The sequence below is a fragment of the Pelobates fuscus genome, chromosome 7 (genome assembly GCF_036172605.1).
Source record: "Pelobates fuscus isolate aPelFus1 chromosome 7, aPelFus1.pri, whole genome shotgun sequence".
Taxonomy (NCBI): domain Eukaryota; kingdom Metazoa; phylum Chordata; class Amphibia; order Anura; family Pelobatidae; genus Pelobates; species Pelobates fuscus.
In genome coordinates, this window is record NC_086323.1 from 129,560,286 (window position 1) to 129,577,454 (window position 17,169).

At 42.3% G+C, this 17,169-nt stretch overlaps 1 protein-coding gene across 1 annotated transcript in view; it reads right to left on the reverse strand.

Moving 5' to 3' along the window:
* Positions 1 to 975: 975 nt before the first annotated feature.
* Positions 976 to 17,169, reverse strand: part of ARHGDIB (Rho GDP dissociation inhibitor beta) — a 190,458-nt gene continuing 174,264 nt past the window's right edge. Inside the window, exons 3-6 of the mRNA XM_063426646.1 lie at positions 11,010 to 11,093; positions 3,868 to 3,944; positions 2,715 to 2,778; positions 976 to 1,785 (exon numbers count right to left, since the gene is read on the reverse strand). Of these exons, the coding sequence (XP_063282716.1) occupies positions 1,586 to 1,785; positions 2,715 to 2,778; positions 3,868 to 3,944; positions 11,010 to 11,093 (425 nt within the window). The 3' untranslated portion in view covers positions 976 to 1,585. The remainder of the gene's footprint in view (positions 1,786 to 2,714; positions 2,779 to 3,867; positions 3,945 to 11,009; positions 11,094 to 17,169) is intronic.

The window sequence follows — 17,169 nt, forward strand, 5'->3', positions numbered from 1 at the left end:
ATGCATCATCTCTCTTGCTAAATGTGTGTTGTATTATTCAGGATGATAACTGCATTTTATGGAAGTTTCTTTGGAAGCCATTTTTTTCTGGTGCCATCCCAGGTCGACCAGGTATGCTTTCAGATGTTGTCCCATCTCTACTTGGGCACCAAGAGAGCAAATCATATTTTAATACCCAGAACTGACCTGGAACTGGCGACTGCAATGTTAATTTTATTAGAGATAAACATTTGTTGCTGCAACATTTGCAGTGCTTTGTAATAGGGCACTACAAATTTGGCAGCCAGTCACTATAGTAACTGAAAAACAAATTGATACAAACACACTACGGACACATGCGCAGGCATATGGTATAATGGCAGTCATAAGTGTCATATTCATTATCACTATGTGAGCTTATCAGCAAGGAGAACTGGACACAAATGTATTATGTTGCAGAATAAGAGCATGGATGACTACAGATAAAGAGAAACCTAGAAGAGTTGCATATTTTGTGTACCTTAGTAAAAGGTGTTTAGGGGTCATATGATAACATTATCCAAATTATTCACTGGTGATCTATTTATTATCATACCTTTATGAAAAACAGGATGGCACACACTGAGACTTCGGAATATTGAGCTTACCCAAAGGAAAAGGTTCTCTACAGTACAAAAAAAAAAAAAATGAATTCTCTGCCAGGGAGGGTTGTTTTATCAAATTCATTAGATGCCTTTATAAAAGGTAAAGTAGATATTAGGGGTATAATAGTAAATGTGCTATTACCAGCTTCTTAAATCCGAGGAGTAGTGTTACTTTGGAGCCTAAAAAGTAATTTCTGCGTGTTTTTATCATCAAGTCAGTAGACTGGAGTCTTGTTTCTAACCATTATTACTATCAAACTATCTAGAATATATTTATACGTTTTAAAATCCATTTTATCGCCAAAACACGGCAATTATTAACAAATGTAAAAATAAAACTGAATGCACGATGTACATTGGTTTATGTTATTTATTTTGTAAAATAGAATGTTCTGTGCTTCAAATAACATTTTGTCTAATGTGATCTTTTCCTAATGGTTTATGCATAAATATGTCAATACAGTTACCATTCATTAAGCAACACAGATGTGGATATTATGACATGTATAATGATTCTGTACTTATTTTTTAATGTTCTATTATAGACTACTTTGGGAATTCAGAAAGAAAACTATTTATACATTCAAATCAGTTGATGCTAGCCGATTCCCCATAATGAACATTGGAATAAAATAAATCTATATATTTTTTCTTACAGAAAGTCATCAAGAGAGCACAGTGAAGTCAGAACTTGAAGCTTACACAAGTTAGCAGGTTACTCACTCCAAGTTTCACACTAAGAGCAGAGGTATCCGACAGGTATCACCCTAGCTGATGTTGAACCACAAGTCCCATTATTCTATAACAATTGGTCCATAGAGGAATGCTTGAAAAGTGCCATGGGACATAGTTAAAACAGCTAGAGAGCTGCTTGTTGGGTATCTCTGATAGGGAGGATGCAAGCAGAGGTAAGAAAGTTGATTGCATGTGTTTAGAGAATATGTTTAGGGAAGAAAACTATTTTATTCATTCCACTCTTTACGAATGGACAGGTTCCATTCCCAAGTTAGATGATTGTGATTGTCATCGTCTGTGAAGAAGGACTTGTTGTGGTAGGTGCCTCGATTTAGCATGCCTTTCGGTGATTCTTCTACAGGAGTTAAAAACTCATATTCTTCTGCCCTAGGTCCATAGCTTCCCACCATAAAAGTAGCTTTAGCAACTGCATGGAACAAAAAAGGTCATTAGTTATAAATGGAATATACAACATCAATAAACTTTAATGTTAAGAAAACATAAATACTGTTTTTTTTATTAGTTTTATTGTTCTGGGATCTCTTTATTTTTTTTAAGAATCTCCTTTCCAAGTCTCTTTCACTCAAAGAGACTCAACGTAACTGGAGTAAGGTGCTGCTGGGTATGGCATTACTGCAATAAGGCATTAATAGTTTACATTTACTCTTCCTTTTAAAAATGTTTTTTAAATAGTTTTGAGTGTTTTTGTTTTCAGTACTTCAGTATACTGACTATATATATAGTAGAGTAGGACCTGCCAAAGATGGGGTACATTGACGTTGTGGCAGGCTTATGCAATGTATGATCATATAATGTAACTAAATCCCTATTTTTTTGCCTAGATTAGGTGTTTTAAAAAAAAAAAAAAACTTTTATAAACTAATAAAATCTGTCAACATTGAAGTTGCTGTTTAGTAGATAGGAGAGTGCGCTGGAACTTGTGTATTGTTTATCATATATATATATATATATATATACACACACACACATATACACAGACTTAGTGTAGTAAGTAGGCTAAGAACTCTAAGGAATATCATGAGTGACTCAGGATAGCTACTTAGACATTTCATCCTAGTCATGTGGTCAAAATAACATGATAGGCACATTCTTCCATTTATTTTAGTTTAGAATAACAAGGAAAAAGAGAGCCTATGATATATATTATATTGTTTTTCATCAGATACCCCAAATAGACAGATAAGCACCCAACAGACTTTTCTAAATATGTTAACATTATGTTTACAATAAAAAAAATAATCATTCTCTAGATATGTTTGCCATGATCTGCTTGTGTTCTTTTCCCGCAACTGCTTTTCCACCTACTTGACTAACTGTGCCTCAGAATATTGTTACCTTTCACCCCTATCTTGTAGGTGTGCTGGACATACTTTAAGCCAGAGACAATTTCATTATTCACCTGTAAGAAAGAGTTGTTTATATAGTGAGTTTTCTATTGTCAATTCAGTGTAACACCACAAATAATAGATTCCTTATTGAGTAAAACACTTAATGTCTTCTAGCTACTCAGTAATGTAAACCATGGAGAAAATCTCCAAGTATATTGGCTACAATGTCTGGATTTTGTTAGAAACCTTTGCATACCAAACATATTAGTTTCAATGTTGAGAAAATTCTGTACTATGGTGGGCTTGTCAAGCCATTTGTTAAATTTCATGTTTCTATTTTGTTTTGTTCCATTTTTTTCATTCTACCACTGGTTTGTTCCTTCCCTTGAGTTACTCTTTTTTGAGCTTTTGGTTGTAACCAAAGAGGATACCTCCAGAGGGTCAGATGTTGACATGCTTCCAGTCCCCAAACCCATACCCAGCAACTCCTGACATTGGCTAGAGTTTTATTGCAAGTAACTGGTGCCCTAGTCTTTGTGTTGCCTACAGTATAAACAGCCATGCACTCTTTTTCATGTTTCTTTACCCCCTTCTGTCCTTTGTCTTGCTCCAGGCTAGCCTCGTTCTCATCTCTTATCCTTTCAAACTGCAACCTTATCTGCAACCTCACCCTATATCAAACTATGAGCCAACTACCCATATTAATCCTGATTCTGGTCTTCAACCCGATCCCTGACGTTTTGAAGCCTTCTTCTGAACCTGTTATTTTCCTTTTTTTTTTTTAACAAATAGACTCAGAAGGGATTTGGGGATTTAACATTTGGCTCTCTAGCAACTACTTTAACTACAATGCCTCATATGCAGCCATTCAGACACTTACCTACAACCCTATGAGCAGACGTTTACCTAGTGCCCCAAACCTTACTTATATCTCATTGGATCAAGAAACAATTCATTTTTCTTCACAAAAACTGCAGTATCTACTCCATTGATCACCTACTATACATTCCATTTATTTTCCACCCTATTCACTCTCTGATCAAATGAGATTGGGTTGATGATTAACAAATGTGTTATCATGTATTGTCATCAGCACAGATATGATGGAATTATTATAATCTATAACCTAGAAATATAAAAATATTACACATACAACTCACTTTAAAATGAATTTTAACTTTGTATTCAACAGCTTCTTTCAAGACAAATGTCACCTTTTTCAGATTTGCTACGTCTCCTACCAAGAAAAAAAAACATTTATTTTTTAAATTTTACATTGATAGTTTATACAACTTCTCTTTTTTAATATATAGAATGCATTATAGATATAATATATCAGAGGGCACCAATATTTAAATTAATAATTTACTACCCAGGACTACTACAGATACATTACTTTCTTAGTGATAACATACATAATTTGCCTCTCACACATATACACATCCTAATTACCAACACACACTCCAACAGATAGATACATACACCCTCTGGGAAATTCATACATGCATATATGCACATTTACACAAACACACACATAAATACTTGCATTTTAATTATCCCTTAAAGGGACACTATAGTCACCAGAACCACTACAGCTTTATGCAATGGTTCTGGTATCTATTGCATGTCTCTGAGGCTTTCCAACGTAAACACTGCTTTTTTAGGGCTAAGGAGCAACAGGGGAAAAACTATTTTCCAGGATTTTTAATGTTAGGTTTACTTGTCCCTATATTTACAAAAATGTATTGAGGTGGTAGAGATAAAATTAAAATACACACATCTTTATCCTGAAACTGGGTTTCTCATCTTAGCTCCATGTCAATTTTTGGTTTAACCCCTTAAGACCGCAGCCAAATGTACAAGTTGTGATCCAAAAAAAACGTAAACAAAACCTGGCATTTGCGCTATATGTCTGTCCAACCGTAATTCACCTCTTTCATATTAAATGCACCCACACTTATTATATATCATTTTATTCAGGGGAAACAGGGCTTTCATTTAACATCAAATATTTAGGTATGGAACATAACGTAATATGAAAACAATATAAAAAAAATGAGAGAAAATAAGATTTTTTTTACATTTTCTTAGTTCTATGTGACATTCTAACTGTGAATGTCATAATACTGTTTGCTTTTACTGCAATAAAATACACATATTTGTATTCAGCGATGTCTCACGTGTAAAACAGTACCCCCTATGTACAGGTTTTATGGTGTTTTGGGAAGTTGCAGGGTCAAATAAAGCATGTTACACTTTTCAGTTTTTTCACATTGAAATTTGCCAGTTTGGTTACGTTGCCTTTGAGACTGTATTGTAGCCCAGGAATGAGAATTACCCCCATGATGGCATACCATTTGCAAAAGTAGACAACCCAAGGTATTGCAAATGGGGTATGTCCAGTCTTTTTTAGTAGCCACTTGGTCACAAACACTAGCCAAAGTTAACGTTAATATTTGTTTGTGTGTGAAAAATGCAAAAAACTAATTTGAAAGCCAATTTTGGCCAGTGTTTGTGACTAAGTGGCTACTAAAAAAGACTGAACATACCCCATTTGCAATACCTTGGGTTGTCTACTTTTGCAAATGGTATGCCATTATGGAGGTAATTCTTATTTCTGGGCTACTATACGGTCTCAAAGCCAACGTAACCAATCTGGCAAATTTCATTGTGAAAAAACTGAAACACAAGCCTTATGTTTGACTCTGTAACTTTTGAAAACACCCTAAAACCTGTACATGAGGGGTACTGTTATACTTTGACTTTGCTGAACACAAATATTTGTGTTTCAAAACAGTAAAAAGTATTATAGCAAAAATATTGTCAGTATAAGTGCCGTTTGTGTGCGAAAAATGCAATAAATTTCACTTTCCCTGACGATATCATTGTTGTATTACATTTTACGGTTTTGAAACACAAATATTTGTGTTCAGCGATGTCTCCCGAGTAAAACAGTACCCCCCATGTACAGGTTTTATAGTGTCTTGGAAAGTTATAGGGTTAAATATAGTGCTAGCAAATTAAATTCCCTATACTTTCGGCCTGGGTTGTTAGGCAGGTCCCGCTAATTGTAATTAATTAGGATACCTAATTATGTAAAATTATTACATAAATATATATGTAAAATTATTATATATACACGTGTGTGGATATATATGTATATAATTTTTTTACAATTATTTTTATTTATATATAGGTATACATATAGTGATGTATACGTATATACTTAGGTATATACATATATATATTATTTCGTTCTACGTGTATTTTTATATCAATATATATATATATTAATATCAAAATACAGTTAGAACGAAATTACACACATATATATTTTTAATTATTTTTTTTTAATTTTTTTATTTATTTTTTTAACGTATTTATATTTTTTTATTATAAAATATATATATATATATATAATTATAATTATGTATATATTTAATCAATATCCTTCTACGTGTATTTTGATATTAATATATATATAATTATATATATATATATATATAAATATTAAAATACACTTAGTGTATGTGCAAATGTGTGTGTCTATATATATATATATACACACACACACACACACACACATATATATATATATACATACTTAGATCATATATATAATATATATATAAATGATCTAAGTATATTTGATGTGTAACTGTATTTTATTTTATTTTGTAACATTAAGGGGTTAAGAGGGGAGCAGAGGGGCAGAGACAGTGTCAGCCAGTGATTTTACATCACTGGCTGACACACAGGATCAGTGATCACAGTGACAGGCTGTCACTGTGATCACCTCCTGCAGATCACGGTAATTGGCCACAGGGGGAGTGCCTGGGTGGCCAGGCATGCCCCCCACCGTGATCTGCAGGGGGATCCTGCCTGCAGTTACTATGGGTCAGCCAATAGGCTGACACATAGTAACTCTGATCGCAGTGACAGGCTGTCACTGCGATCAGATCGCAGGGAGAGGCTGTCTCTGCATTCAGATCGCAGAGACAGCCTCTCCCTGCGATCAGACTCTGCAGATCGCGGTCACTGACCGCAGGGGGACTGCCTGGGGGGCCAGGCATGTCCCCCGACCGCGATCTGCACAGTGAAAATGCCGCGGCTCCATGTGTCAGCCGATTTTAAAATCGGCTGACACATGGTAAATACCGATCGCAGTGACAGCCTGTCACTGCGATCGGAAGCTGCAGACTGCGGTCCCCAGGCACAGGGGGGCTGCCTGGGGGGCCAGGCATGCCCCCCGACCGCGATCTGCAGCGGCCATGTGCCGCCGGCCACGTGGGGGGTAAGACCGCCCAGGACGTACTATGCCGTCCTGTGGCGTTTAGAGCCGCCCAAATAAGGACGGCATAGTACGTCCTGCGGTCTTAAGGGGTTAAAGGAACACTATAGCATTAGAAATACAAACACGTAATCTTGATGACCTCATAGGAAAGCATTGGGAGGCTATTGTGCATCTGCAGCAAAACAGCACTGCACCAGTTAGCAATTCCTCAAAGGGATGCACTGAATCAATGCATATCTATGGGGAGTGTTGAGCGTCTCTATGCAGAGCATTTAGACACTGAGCGCAGGTGATGCACACTGTGCAGCACTAAGATAGGAAGTATCTCTACTGGCCGTCCGAGTGATTGCACCTAGAGGTGTTACTAGTTCAGAGAAAAGGCAGTGTTTACATTGAAAAGCCTGCAGGGGCAAGTATATTCACATCACTACGGCTCTGGTGACCAGGGGCGGACTGACCGGTCGGGCACTTCGGACATGGTCCGAGGGCCCGGCCGGGAGGGGGGCCCGCCATCAGGGGGCCCGGCCGCCCCTTTAAATGCTGCAGCCGCCTGAGCGCTCTCTTAAGAGCGCTCAGGCGGCTGCAGCTTCTCACCTCCACTCCCCGTAGCGTGGCCGAGCTGCTCTGCGTCCGCGGTGCCGGCCGGAGTGATAGGAAGGTGCACACACACTGAGTGTGCACCTTCCTGGCAGTCCGGCCGGGTACAGAAAACAGAAACTCCTGTTCCGCGCGGAACAGGAGTTTGTTTCCTGTACACGGCCGGACTGACAGGAAGGTGCACACTCAGTGTGTGTGCACCTTCCTATCAATCCGGTCGGCACCGCGGACGCAGAGCCTCTCGGCCACGCTACGGGGAGGGGGTAAAAAGAGAGAGGGAGGGAGGGAGGGGAGGAGGGGGGGGGGAGTTAAAAGAGAGAGGGGGAGGGGGAGTTAAAAGAGAGAGGGAGGGGGGGTTAAAAGAGAGAGGGAGGGGGGGTTAAAAGAGAGAGGGAGGGGGGGTTAAAAGAGAGAGGGAGGGGGGGTTAAAAGAGAGAGGGAGGGGGGTAAAAAGAGAGAGGGAGGGGGGTAAAAAGAGATGGGTTAAAAGAGAGAGGGAGGGGGGTTTAAAAGAGGGAGGGGGGTTTAAAAGAGGGAGGGGGGTTTAAAAGAGGGAGGGAGGGGGGTTTAAAAGAGGGAGGGGGGTTAAAAGAGGGAGGGGGGGGTTAAAAGAGAGAGGGAGGGGAGGTTAAAAGAGAGAGGGAGGGGAGGTTAAAAGAGAGAGGGAGGGGAGGTTAAAAGAGAGAGGGAGGGGAGGTTAAAAGAGAGAGGGAGGGGAGGTTAAAAGAGAGGGAGGGGAGGTTAAAAGAGAGAGGGAGGGGGGTAAAAAGAGAGAGAGGGGGGGTAAAAAGAGAGAGAGGGGGGGTAAAAAGAGAGAGGGAGGGGGGTAAGAAGAGGGAGGAGGTAAGAAGAGAGAGAGGGGGTAAGAAGGGAGGGGGGAGTAAGAAGAGGAGGGGGAGTAAAAGAGGAAGGGGGAGTAAGAAGAGGGGGAGGGGAGAGTAAGAAGAGGGGGGAGGGGGTAAGAAGAGGGGGGAGGGGGTAAGAAGAGGGGGGAGGGGGTAAGAAGAGGGGGGAGTAAGAAGAGGGAGGAGTAAGAAGAGGGAGGAGTAAGAAGAGGGAGGAGTAAGAAGAGGGAGGAGTAAGAAGAGGGAGGAGTAAGAAGAGGGAGGAGTAAGAAGAGGGAGGAGTAAGAAGAGGGAGGAGTAAGAAGAGGGGGAGGGGGAGTAAGAAGATGGGGAGAGTAAGAAGGGGGAGTAAGGAGAGGGGGAGGGGGAGTAAGAAGAGGGGAGAGTAAGAATGGGGGTAAGAAGAGAGTGGGAGTAAGAAGGGGGTAAGAAGAGGGGGAGGTGGGTAAGAAGAGGGGGAGGGGGAGTAAGAGGAGGGCAATTGCCCCCTCCCCTGTCCGCAGGCACCGTGCGGGCAGCCGGCAGAGGAGGGTGGAAGAGAGGACCCGGGAGCTCAGCCTGCAGCTCCTCTGGGTCCTTCTTGCGCGAGCACAGATCGTTGCCGCGGTTACCACGGCAACGTTACGGCTCTTGCAAGAGTAAACTCTAGCCCTGGAGCTACGGGCTAGAGTTCACTCTCAACACTGTGACCACCAGGTATTCCTGGTGGTCGCAGTGGTGAGAGTGAACTTTAGCCCCATAAACACACTGCCCCCACACCATACACATTCACACACTGCCCCCCATACACACACACTGCCCCCACACACACCATACACATTTACACACATTGCCTCACACACACACACATACACTGCCCACCCATACACACACAGCCCCCCATACTAACATTGCCACACACATACACAGCCCCCTCGTACACACATTGCCCCACACACCCTACACATTCACACACTACACCCCCTCACACACACACTGAACCTTTCACACAGACTGCACCCCTTACACATTGCACCACTGCTCCTATACCCTACTACAGCCTCATATCCCAGCAGACCCCAGGTAAGTTGTCAAACTGTTCTTAAACGGTTTGACTACTTACTCTGGGAGGGGGGCCCGGCCCTCCTGGCACCATAACAACTACACAGAGTAGTAGTGGTTATTGTGCATGGATTATTTCTTTAAATAATCTATGAGTGCCCCAGTAGCCAGCAAGCCAGCCAACCCACAGGCCAGCCAGCCCATAGGCTGGCCAGTAGACAGCCAGCCAGTCTACAGGCCACCAGTTAGGCTTAAAGCCAGCAACCCCACAGCCTGCCAACCGCAGCCAGCAAGCCACAGCCTGCCAGCCAGCAAGCCCACAGCCTGCCAGCCGCAGCCAGCAAGCCCACAGCCTGCCAGCCGCAGCCAGCAAGCCCACAGCCTGCCAGCCGCAGCCAGCAAGCCCACAGCCTGCCGGCAGTAGCCAGTAAGCCCACAGCCTGCCAGCAAGCCCACAGCCTGCCAGCCGCAGCCAGTAAGCCCACAGCCTTCCAGCAAGCCCACAGCCTGCCAGCCGCAGCCAGCAAGCCCACAGCCTGCCGGCAGTAGCCAGCAAGCCCACAGCCTGCCAGCAAGCCCACAGCCTGCCAGCCGCAGCCAGTAAGCCCACAGACTGCCAGCCAGCAACAGTAATTAAGGTAAGAGGAGCCAACTTGGCCTAGGTATCAGCTATGTTGTGTTGCTATATTGTGAATAGGAACCAGAGTGTTGGAGAGACCCCCCCTCCAGGCCCCATTAGACTCCATTGTAGTCTCTAATGGGACCTGGAGGAAATTCTTTCTAACACACTCTCTAAAGGACACTGAGATAGCCTCTGCTAGAATGCTCCCCCCCTCCATGGCCCATTAGCCCTCAATTGTAGTCTCTACTGGGGCCTGGAGGCGACTGTTTCCAGCAGGGACACTGAGATGGCCTCTGTTAGAAAGACCCCCTTCCAAGCCTGTTAGACTCCATTGTAGTCTCTAATAGGGCCTGGAGGGGATTCTTTCTAACACACTCTCTAAAGGACACTGAGATAGCCTCTGCTAGAAAGACCCCCCTCCATGGCCCATTAGCCCTCAATTGTAGTCTCTACTGGGGCCTTGAAGGGATTATTGCACTTTTGTTCCTTGTGTCTAAAGATTGTGTAGGGTGTGGCTGGAGGCGGTGCATGGAGGCGGGACATGGGTGGCGCTTGCTGCGGAGTATGGGTGGGGCCTGTAAGGGGGCCCTTGATTTATTTTGCCCGGGGGCCCTGAGGGTTCTCAGTCCGCCCCTGCTGGTGACTATACTGTCCGTTTGAACTCTGCTCTTTGACCTGGTGCAATCAGCATCAAGGAAACATAAAGAAAGAAGTGATTTGAATTGGATTATAATGTAATTTGCTAAACCGTTAATATACATTTTACACATAACAAAACATCACAATAAAAAGGGTTAACATGTGCGGGGTGTGATTTTCAAAGATTTTAATCAATGTTGTAAATTTCAGAAAAGTGACAGTTGTCCTTTAACTTATCAGATCACATATTAAATGTTGACATACCAGTAAGGTCCATGGTGATTGGTCCTGGGGCGGCATCACACACCAATGTTAGGCGGGTTACAATAACATTTGGGCCTGTGGGATCTGAAAAGAAGATTTGAGTGAAAAGTATTATCAGTAATAAAATATATTTCCATGCATAATTTAAGAAGCATTCCTAAGTAGAGGGTTATAAAGATTAAAAACACAAAAAAAAAAAAAATCACTAAGAATGTAACTACAGTACCCATAACAATGAGACTAAACTAAACAACTACTTGGCTAGCACTGCAATGATTGTAAATTTATAATTATTATTATTATTATTATTTTATTATTTATATAGCGCCAACAAATTCCGTAGCGCTGTACAATGGGTGGACTAACAGACACATAATTGAGATCAGACCACTGGACGTACAGGAACAGAGGGGGTTGAGGGCCCTGCTCAATGAGCTTACATGCTAGAGGGAGTGGGGTATAGTGACACAAACGGGTTAAAGTAGGGGAATTAAATAGTTTGTTAGAGAAGGGTTTATTGAGTGCTTGGTAGGTCATTTTTGACAGTTGCAGGAAAGGAGTCATGGGGTGGGGGATGAGAAGCCTGCTGACAGTTTAATTGATACGCTTTAACGAAGAAGTGAGTTTTCAAAGATTTTTTGAAGGAGTGGAGGCTGGGTGAAAGTCTGATTGAGGAGGGAAGGGAGTTCCACAGAATAGGTGCAGCCCTAGAGAAGTCTTGAAGGCGAGCGTCAGAGGTGGGGATCCGGGCAGAGGATAGGCGTAGGTCTTGGGATAAGCGCAGGGGTCTCGACGGGACATACTTGTGTATGAGGGAGGATAGGTATGTTGGAGCAGCATTATGTAGGGATTTGTAAGCAAGTGCCAGAATTTTGAATTGGGCCCTAATAATGGCAAATGTCTATTGTACGTGCAACCGTGTCTCTACAGTTGTACAGCATATGACTACTATTATATGTGCAACAATATATTTGTTTGAATGAATTCTCCAAGACACGCTAAAAGGGATCCTATAGTGCCAGGAAAACAAACCAGTTTTCCTGGCACTATAGGCTCCTGGGGTGCCACCCTCCCGCGGGGCTAAAGGCCCTCAGCGCTGGGTCAGGCTCCGCCCACGCTCTTCCCCTGATGATGTCAGCCGGCTGGGGAGACATGATGCGCATGCGCGGCAATGGGCGCGCACAAATTAGACCTCCCCATAGGAAAGCATTATTCAATGCTTCCATATGGGGAAAATCTGACGCTGGAGGTCCGTGAGGACATCCAGAGTCAGATAACGGACCAAAAGTCAGTTTGGATTCCGGAAGCCCTCTAGTGGTCTGGTAGACAGCCACAGAGGGCAGACTTAGAGCTGCAATGTAAACATTGCAGTTTATCTAGAACTGCAATGTTTTACATTGCAATACTAAGTGCAAAAGGGTCACAGCACCCAGACTACTTCAATTAGCTGAAGTGGTCTGGGTGCCTACAGTGTCCCATTTAAATACCAGAATCAGGCCTTTTCTACAAGTAATTCAGTATATACACTCTGAAATAGAAAAACATATTATAGAGACTTTCCTTGTCCTAAGCTGTATGTGGATTATCAGTGCCTCTAATTAAAGATCCAGGTTTCACATCTGATTTACAAGCTTCAATTATGGCACAATTATTTCCATGCATGATGTCTGACCATCAAGAATCTATACATTTTTGGATAACTAGTTTCTGGTGAACTATAGACTAACAATAAGAGCTAAGATGCTTTTGGAAAACAACTGCTATACAATGGACAGATGTCCAAAACATGCATGTGCAATTTTTTACTTTATGTAATTTCTTATGCAATATCTTTGTTAAGCAGTATTGTTCAGCCCATGCCAATGCTTTCTGCACATTTTTTAAGCAATGCTGGTCTGATTAGATGGCATATGGTCTGCTCTAATTACACGGCATAGAGGAGTAACCTCTGGACTGAAATCCCTGCTTTCCCCCAAAGAAAAACCCTACTAATTTGACATATTGAAAAGTTCATTTTTACAAAGAGAGAAGTAAAGTTATATTTCATGCTGGCCGCAGTATTTTTCTAGAACTTCCATTTTACTTCCCCTTTGCATACACATTTTCGGTTACAGTGTTTTCAGTATCATTCCAAACCTATGGGGGATGTAGTTCCTAAAAATTTAAAATTAACTTAAATGTCAAATTGCAGGGCGAAAAGGGCATGTAAATAATAGCTGATTTTAATATGTTTATAACTCTTATTTTTATCAGACAGAATGAGAATGCGCTTGTTGAAATTCCATATAATATATTGTTTAACAATCTAAATTAATTTAATAGCCCGATGAACTACTCCACATGAGATATGGCCACAGCACAGTTTTGAAAATATTAAGTGCATTCACAAAAATTGTCATTGTTACGCCACAACATGTGGTAGTTGTTGCATTATTACTGTGTAACTTGTAGACGCCGATGAACACAAACTGGAGTGTTTTGCTAGACTAACACACATTCACAGTCACAGTGTGTATTGTGGGTTAAAAATGCAGGAAAAATAGGTCAAAACATTGCGAAATTAATAGCAAATTTCCAGTAAAAACATGTTTAAATTGGTAAAGTGATATACCTCAGAGTGTCACTAAAATATATAACATTGTATGGGGGCTGTAAATATTTCAAAAAGTGGACTTCTAAAATGCTTGAATTAGGTTTTGTTTTGAATCAGAGAATTACTGACTATGTGCTTGTATATGTCATAGTATGGCAAGCAGGAATACTGACTGTCTCCCACAAGTTTACGGAAACCATGTACACACAGTCATAAAATCTAGCATACTTGTTTTTAGATCCTCTATATTTTCCATGACAGTAAGTAGAGCCCCTGCAATGTAGCCCATGGAACAGCGCAGTCAGAGGAGTGGGCCTTGACAGAGCCAGGAGTAGGCAGGGGAGTAACCAGTTAAAGGGGTGTGGTTATTGGTAAATATGGGTTGGACTATAGGAGTATATTAAGCGGCCATTTTATGACTAAGGGACATTTTAACTAAACTGACACTTACCTGGTAATTGTCCCTCCCACCCTCCCTGTTGTTTTGGAGTTCCCGTTTGGTCACAGCGGCGGGATAGGGCTTGGGTAATTGGAAGGTAGGAGGAGTATAAATTGGTTAGGCTGGATTAAACTGGAGTGTGAAATGGTTTGTGGGTTCGAGCTCATCGGTGGCTCCGAACCAGGTGGTGTAGGGGGGTCTCGGTACACCCCTACAGTTTAAAAAGTTATGGATATGGGGCCTCTTTGGTAGGCCATGTGTTATGTGTTATTTGTTATTTATAATGTTATTTACTGTTATTGGCGGGGTCATTGCCGGGGGTAATTTATGTACGGTGGGGGGTGGAGGTATATTTACTTTTGTGGCAATGACCCCAATTTGTTACCTTGTTTATAATAATAAATAAAGCTGTGGACTTTTTTATTCCAACAGAAATACGGTGTCTGTAAGTTATTGGGGGGTTGGGGTAAACAGCGCACCTGCCGAACAATCGACTGTGCGCATGTCATGTTCCTCTAAGTGGACTCTAGAGGCGGGAGATGACCTCCATTTTGTATTACATTATATGTGTCATGTTTTCTAAACCAGCTGTTATAACTGTTGAAACGTTTTTACAAGCACGGTTATTTACTAAATTGAGAATTGGAGGTAAAGCAAAATAAATTAAAAATACATTTTAAATTTAAGGGCAAAGTAGATGAACTAGGAAAATTTTTCAAGTCAGCTATGCTTCTAGTTCAGGTATTTTGCCTCAAAATTTTGATTTACTTTGAATTCACTTAAAATTTTCAATAATTCTCACTTTAGTAAATAAATCCTTAAAATGTTCACTACTGGTTATGAGCTAATGTTCACTGCTGGTTATAAATTAAATAACTTTGAAGATGTTGCCAAGGGTTCAACAAATATCTTTGAATTACAAAAAACACAAATATTGTGAAACCTTCCAGTGCTGCTTACTTAAGTCTATTACAACATTTCCTCCTGACTATGCCAATTCGTTTACCACATTTGGACTAATACTAGGGCAAATGTCTAATAGCAGGACAATTAGTAGCAACATTACTTTGGCTTCAATGGTGATTGCTCCACCTGTGGAACAGGTAATCACTACACCACTTCCTATTGTACAACATGAATCCTTAGGTATTAATCCCATCCCTCTCAACCACTAGGGATGTTTTTCTTTTCCATTGCAAAATAAAAAAAAAACACTATCTCCATTAGGACTCATTTTAGTTATTCTGCTAAAATATGATTAATATGATTGCAAAGCAGGAAGGGGATATAGTTAGAGGAACACGTGGTTAAAGGGACACTGTAGGTACACAGACCACTTCAGCTCATTGAAGTAGTCTGGGTGCAAACTCCCATCACCCTTAACCCTAGAGTGGTAATTATTGCAGTTTTTATAGTAATTACCTCTCAGGGTTAACTCCTCCTCTAGTGGGTAGCCTACCAGACAGCCACTAGAGGGACGTCCGGGTGCTTAGACAATGTTTGGTCGCCTAAACTAAGCATCCTCACGCTTTGCAGGAGGACTCCCAGCATCACCGGAATCTAATGTCATTGCCGTGCATGTGCCTTAGGTCTCCACCGCCGATGGACATTGGCGGGGGAGGAGCGTGGGCCGAGCTGAGACAGCACCGAAATACATCACCGCTGGACCCAGGTAAGTGACACCATGGGGGAGAGGGTGGGGGGGTGGGGGGGTGAGGGGAGGGAGCACTGAGTCTCCCTTCACAAGCTGCAGCAGCAGTGCTGTCAGTTCCCACTTGCCTGATGGACCAGCGGCAGTGCACAGAGGTGGAAGTTCCCACGTGCGGCCAAAGGGAGGACTTCCTCCTGGGTCATAGAGAGCAGCACAGGGAAGAGACAGGGAGAGGAAGTTTAGCTCTGCACAGAGGCATCCAGGCAGCTGCTGGTAAGTGTGAGTCAGTGTGTGTGTGGTTCAGTCTGTGTGTGAGTGTGAAGGGGGAGGAGGGGGCAGTCTGTGTGCGTGTGGAGGGGGCAGTCTGTGTGCGTGTGGAGGGGGCAGTCTGTGTGCGTGTGGAGGGGGCAGTCTGTGTGCGTGTGGAGGGGGCAGTCTGTGTGCGTGTGGAGGGGGCAGTCTGTGTGCGTGTGGACGAACCAGCCTCGCCACTGGGCATTGGAGAAGACTGATTGCCAGCCTCCTGCCCTGTGACTATGGCCCCATGTTAAAATGCTTGACTTTCCCCTGCAAAGACCCGAAAGCCGGGTCATTCTGTACTTTCCCTATCTGAGCAGTGTTACCCCAGATAGCTATGCCATGGAGCCCATTCGTATAATGAAAGACTATGTGAAGACTTTGGCTCCATGGCAATTAAACTGTATGTATGTGATCTGAGTGCCATTCAGTAATAATGTGCGCTCAGATCTAAGCTATCTGGGGATATGTTGAATGTACCCGTTTTATGCAATAGCTGCACAGTTATATATTTTATTGTATTTTGCTACCATGTGGCTAATGGAGCTTTGCCTCTGTCCTTGGAGATAATTTGATTACTTCCCAATTATCTCCAGGATAGAAGACTCTGTGGAACTGGTTTTGGGCAGAAAAGCCATGCTTCATTTGGTCAAATAGGACTTTCCCTTAACTTTTTAACCCCTGCCCGATTGCCCTGATTTTTTGAGTATGTGTATATTTCAAGCATGCTGATTCTGAAAATGTATGTTTTATGTGAATGGCCTGTATATTTTGGAAGTTATTAATATTTTTCAAAAACTGTATTTCTCTGCCTGTGATAATTATATTACCCATTGTGTTCAGTAATCATATCACAGGCAGAGGGGAGGATTTTGTGTGGGAGTGTCTGTGTGTATTGTACAGCTTGATTGGTTGTATTTCAAAACCCTGTGGGCAGTACTATGTTTGTGGATTGTGAATAAAAGAGGCGGTATGTGCCAGTACAGTCAGTCAGCTTGACCTCAAAACGAAGTGTCGTCTCGTTATTGGGGGAATTGGATTGTATGCTAATTGCCAGGAGTGTAAGCTGATTGTATGCTCTTCCTGTTCAGATATTTACAGCATTCATATGCTTCTCCGGTTCGGTGGTTGTGGTGTCTGCTGCAGTGCTTGGAGTCCTCAGGAAGCGCTAGGAGCATCC